Source organism: Nannospalax galili, unplaced genomic scaffold (genome assembly GCF_000622305.1).
Source record: "Nannospalax galili isolate Female #2095 unplaced genomic scaffold, S.galili_v1.0 scaffold810, whole genome shotgun sequence".
Lineage (NCBI taxonomy): Eukaryota > Metazoa > Chordata > Mammalia > Rodentia > Spalacidae > Nannospalax > Nannospalax galili.
Genome location: NW_008329132.1, coordinates 2,388,834 through 2,394,576, shown reverse-complemented (window position 1 = coordinate 2,394,576; position 5,743 = coordinate 2,388,834). Strand labels below are relative to the sequence as shown.

General features: G+C 49.0%; 1 protein-coding gene across 1 annotated transcript in view; it reads right to left on the bottom strand.

Moving 5' to 3' along the window:
- Window positions 1-210: 210 nt before the first annotated feature.
- Clrn3 (clarin 3) overlaps window positions 211-5,743 on the bottom strand; it is an 18,299-nt gene continuing 12,766 nt past the window's right edge. Inside the window, exon 3 of the mRNA XM_008832127.2 lies at window positions 211-1,139. Within this exon, the coding sequence (XP_008830349.1) occupies window positions 868-1,139 (272 nt within the window). The 3' untranslated portion in view covers window positions 211-867. The remainder of the gene's footprint in view (window positions 1,140-5,743) is intronic.

The following is a 5,743-nucleotide window of genomic DNA, read 5'->3' as shown; positions in this document are numbered from 1 at the left end:
TCTGTTAATTCAGTGCCTGTCACCACATGACCCAGTTTTCTTTATCTCTACTACTTTATGTGTGTGGGCATTTTGCCTGCATGTGTGTAAGTGCACCTGTGTGTGCACTGCCTGAGGCGGTCAGAAGAGGGAGTCAGATTCTCTGGAACTGGAGTTACAGGAGGTTGTTAACTTTTGTGTGAGTGCTGGGAAATGAAATCAGGTCCTCTGTCAGAGCAGCCAGTGCTCTTAACCACTGAGCCATCTCTCCAGCACTGCCCCCTCCTCCAGCTTTCTATTTTAAGGAGCAGACCTTTTTCCAGTTTGAGTTGGCATCCAAGTCTACCCAAGGGCTCACAGGAACAAATGGACATTTTTGCCAAGGAAGATGGGTAAATAAGTGGTGCAAACGGTAGGACAGGGCCTGGTCTCGGGTCCTACAGGTGAAGGCTGGTCAGGAACTCATACTTCCTCTGGATCAGAGTAAATGGTAGTTCCCTCCTGAGGATGACAGGTCATAGGGGCTACAGAACATTGAGCTAGTCACAGGAGAGGCAGAAAGCACAGACCTTTATTTCTGTGGATATCGAGGCCAGGTGGGAAGGGTTTGCATGCCCCAGATCACGCCCTCTTGGAGCATTCCTCAGACTGGCAGCCTTTCCTGTCCATTTACCTTGTGGAAAAACCCTCTCCATCTTCCCCAGCCTCACAGGAAAAACCTTCCTAGGAGGATGTCTATGAAAAACTATGCAAATGTCATCTAGGAAGAACACAGTGTCATGCCATAGAGATGCTACCACACATAACAGTCACTCTACCATTCAGACTGTCCAGAGGAGCTAGCCAGTCGCTGCTACCAGACAGTGCCAAGGTGATGGGAGGCAGGACTCAGAATAAAACGCCATCCCTGGGAGCATATTCTATCGGCTTCCTCTGCTTCTGCTTCTGTTGGTACCGGGCCTTCTGGTAGAAAACGATGATGACCACAGTGGCTATGTTCAGAAGGATGACCAGAAGAATGAGCCAAAATGAGTACCCATAACTGTGAGTGGTCCTCTCATTAATGGCTTCCGGGTAGAGCTTCTGGGACAGTTTTTCGGAGAGATGGTTGGACTCAGTATTCCCCACGAACAGAACCATGGTCAGGAACACGAAGGATGCTGTAAAGATTAAGTTTCATGTATGACGTGGTGATGTGTTTTTTAAAATGGTGGGCGGTATGCATCTGTGAGAATGCCTGCACACACATACTGTGTACGTGCGTGTGTGTGTGTGTGTGTGTGTGTGTGTGTGTGTAGAGGCCAGAGGTCAAGTTTCATTTATGACATGGTGATGTGTTTTTAAAAATGGTGTGTGTGTGTGTGCGTGTGTGTGTGCGTGTGTGCGTGCATGTATGTGTGTGTGCATGCGTGTGTGTGCATGTGTGTGTGTGTAGAGGCCAGAGGTCAAGTTTCATTTATGACATGGCGATGTGTTTTTAAAAATGGTATGTGTGCGTGCGTGTGTGTGTGTGCGTGTGTGTGTGCGTGTGTGTGTGCGTGTGTGTGTGCGCACACATGCGCAGAAGCCAGAGGTCAACATTCGTCTTCCTCTATGACTCTCTTCCTTACTGTTTTGGGAAGAGGACAGAGTCTCCCACTGAACCTGGAGCTCACTGTTCCATCTGGCTTAGACGGCCAGCAAGCTTCCAAGACCCCCTTGTCTCCTTCCTCTGCCCATCTAGTATGTGGTTACAGATGCAGACCACCATTCATGACATTTTAAGTGAGTGCTGGGGATCCAAACTCAGGTCCTAATTCTGCAGCAAGCATTTGACTCGCTGAGTCATCTCCCTATTCATGCATTTTTAAAGATTTATTTTATTATTTATGTGTGTGCATGTGTCTGTGTGTACCTCTCTGTGTGAGTATATGCATACGTGTGTCGGGGGGGAGGGTACTCATGGAGGCCAGAATAGGGTGTTGGATCTCTTGGAACTGGAGTTACAGGAGTTTGTGAGCCTCCTGACAGAGATGCTGGGAACCTAACTCAGGTCCTCATGACTGAGCAGCAAGTGCTCTTAACTGCAGATCCATCTCTTCAACCCACGTGATGCATTTTTAGTATCGCTTATTTTCTTTATGAGATACATAATCCATGGAAATTTATTAAATATCTACATGGGGTTTAATAATGTTCCACTATGGAGGAGAGTGTTTAAAAATGTAAACTATAAACTACATTCTCATATGAAATATTGAAAATTTATGCAGGGCAGTATCTGACCAAGAGCAAACGTTCAAAGAAAGCTCCTATCCTTCCAGAAGTTGTCACTGGGTAACTGGTCTACTACACAGCCCATGTCCTAAGGTCACACATGTAGTAGGTATGTTATGTAAACGGATGAGGGGACAGAAGAGCAGACGGTGAATGTATGGAGCTGTCTGAGTGGGGACACAGGTCTTGCAGAGGTTGAAGAAGAACAATAGTATCACGTGTGAATAAAGTGACGTCAACAAAGGTGCCCCAGATGGTGAGAAGTGTGCCCCGCCAGTAGCAGGATGCCTATGGGGTCCTAAGCACCGGAAATGGACATAGGAAAGTTCTAGAGAGCTGCTGCAAACACAAAGGAAAGACACAGGAATTTTCATTTCATTCTGCATGGGTCAGCTGGGCATGGCCTTGAACCAGGAAGCCTCTGTCTATGGAAAGCAGACTATGGCTGCTTAGGGCAGGAGGTGGGTGACAGGCAGGTAATGACTAAAAGACATCAGGTTTCTGTTTGAGTTGGTGAAAATATTCATGAACAGGTGGTAGTGATGTTTGTGTGTGTCTGAGAACACACTGAAACCCATGGATCAGCTTGCTGTAAGCGGTGAGCTATGTGGCACGTGACTTGCATATTAGTAAAACTGTAATGAAAAACTTTGGTGGGGGGGATGAGAATGTACATGCTCATGTCTCACGATGCAGCAGGTGAGCCTCTGGCTCAGGTAGGGTCTGGCCCATTGAGGGAGTCCCCAGGATGAAGTCCTTTTGGGATCCTTAATCTGCTGACATAAACACAATGGGGGCAGCTCAATGTGTCCTGACTGTAACCCACAGGCGGTGAGGCTCCCCAAACGGTCCTCCAAGGGAACTTAATTAGAGGGGTTTTACATGAGGAGAACATTTTAACAGTTCTCGATGACACACCTCATCTGCAAAATGATGGCTTTATTTCTTAATTATTTGCGTGAACAAAAGCCCCAATCCTCTGATGCTCTCTGGGCGCCTCTCACACCTCCATTACCCTTCATTCGCTCTTGTGAAGTTCCTTATAAAAGCTTAATCATAAAGGGGCTGGATGAACACAGGGTTAATGCTTCTGTCTAAAGTGGGCTGCCTGGAGCTTTGATTTCCACAGGGAGGGGCCAGCACACAGACACCTGAGCCTCTTAGAGACAGGTGCCTGGGGCCATGTGCTCCACACAGCCTCCAGTTCACTGATCTTCCTTCCTTTCTTCTTCCCTTCCTCCCTCCCACCCTCCCTTCCTTCCTCTTATAGTCCTGGAGCTTAAATCTCGAGCCTCAAAAATACTAAGCAAGTTCTCACCACTAATCTACACCCCAAGCCCTCTTTTTATTATAAATTTTGAGCCTGGCCTTAAACTCCCCTAGCACAGACAGCCCTCAAACTTGGGATCTTCCTACCTCAACCTGCTAAGTATCTGGGGCTACAGGTCTGCACCCCTAGGCATGGCTAATTTCAGTTTCTCTAGATTTCTGGGACAGAAGGGCTACTGGAGACTCTGGAAGGCATAAGGGGGTGAGGAGTTTTTGAAGGCTTGGGGACATTGTTTTCTGACCTGACCTGTCCCCACTGGGCCACAATACCTGCTATTTGCTTCCTGTATTTTCCAGCTGAGAAACAGCATATCTGGAACAGACAACTTGTGAAGGCCTCTGTCTCCAACCTCCTCTCTGTTTACCTCAAAATCCCCTGTAACCACACCAGGCCAGTGTGGGCTAAGGTCAGAGGGCACAGGCCTTGGGAAATAATAGCACTGCTTCTCTCCCGCAGAAACCAGCCAGGCAGTCCACTTCCTCTTCTGTCTGCTGGGCCCTGGTATCATCTCCCAGCCCAGGAGACTGTGCACAAGCCCAGCAGGGCAGGTGTTTGTAACCTGCCCACCAGCCCCAGGGATCTGAAGGTCAGCCTGACTCTACCCCTCCATTCCCAGTGCCCAAGGCCAGAAAGCTCCAGAATCACCCCACATAAGCCTATTCGAAGACTCAGTCTCCCGAAAACAGAGTTTTCACCAAACTCCACAACCCTCCAGACGAGGGAAGAAACTAAAAAACTCCCAAGGGCAGAGGAGGGCAAATGTAGCTCACTGAGCATTGGGACACACAAGGCCACCCCCAGCTTCTGTCCGAAGGCTTCCTCAAGGCCCAGGTCAGAATGCAAACCCATCCCTTGCATACCCCTTGCATGGTGGTTTTCCTGGCCACCTCACAGCCTCTCCCTCAGTGTTAGAACTTGCCCCAGAACAGGGAGGAATGTGGCGGGAATTCTCTCCCCACCACATAGCTCTTTGTGGCTAGAAGTAGGCGGGACTGAGGAGAAGCCTGTCCAGTCCCTTTTTCCTGTTTTTCTCCAGACAAGTCTGGAGCCGCTGACACACGCAAAGTCGGCCTGCCCTCCACTGCAGAGGAAAAGAGATGGGGCTGCAGCCTTGAGGGGACCAGAGAGGAACCCTGCAGACTACAGACAGGGCAGCATGGACCCACACCTGGCCTCCAGTCATCTCCTGTGGAGATGGAATCCACTCCTCTCCTATGTGCCCCTAAGGCTGGAGAACGGGTGACCCTGGACCCAGCTCCAGGATGGACTGCTGTGCTTAACTAGCTGGGGGGATTGATAAGTCCCCTCATCTACCTTGACTTTAGCAATTGATCAGGCAGTGGCAGAGGGCAACTGCCTGAGAGCCATACTCAGGACTCTCTTAACTGTTGGGAAATGGCAGGTCTTTCCTCCAGAGCTGCTGCTAACACAGCCCAGGATGGCTGCAGTCATCTGACCTTTAAGAGGCCGAATCAGGCGTCTGGCAATAGAACACGCACTGGTAAATCATGGAACGATGGTAGGACACAGACTTCCAACAACATGAGCTGAGACCCCAAGTCCAGCTGAGTCTGAGACCACTGCTTCCCTTGGATTCTGAGTTGCATGAGCAAAAATAAAAGCCACTTTCTACCCTGGAAATGAGTGTCAGTAGCTGACTGGTAAAAGATAATCACAGTATCGTGGGCATTAGACCCTTGACATTAGAGACGTACGTCTGTATTTGTAACCAAGTCTCAACCTCTGGGGCTCAGAGGTTGTGAGCTGGGAGGTAGATTTCATCTCACACCACTGGGACAACTGGCCCATGGTAGGTACCCAGGAAATCAGAGGGAATTTGATTGTTTTATCTCCAGGTTATCTAAAGCACGTATTAAAAAGAAAGAAAGAGTCGATCACACATGAGTTGGGCTAAGCCAGTCTGAGCTGGGATGTGAGTATAGAATGTGGCCTTATGTCCAGGTTTGCCCAGGACAGTCGCTACCCACGGTCCGTCTTTACTGATGAGGAGTGTCCCTCAGGAATTTACAAAAGCATCCTCCTCCTGCTGCTGTTCTGGACTGCTTCGTGTATCTTAAGTTCACGCTGAGTGACCTTACATGTGACACTTGAAGGTGGCTTTAAGGGATGTTCATATACCAAACAAACCCTTTCTTCTCTCCTCCTCCTCCTCCTCCT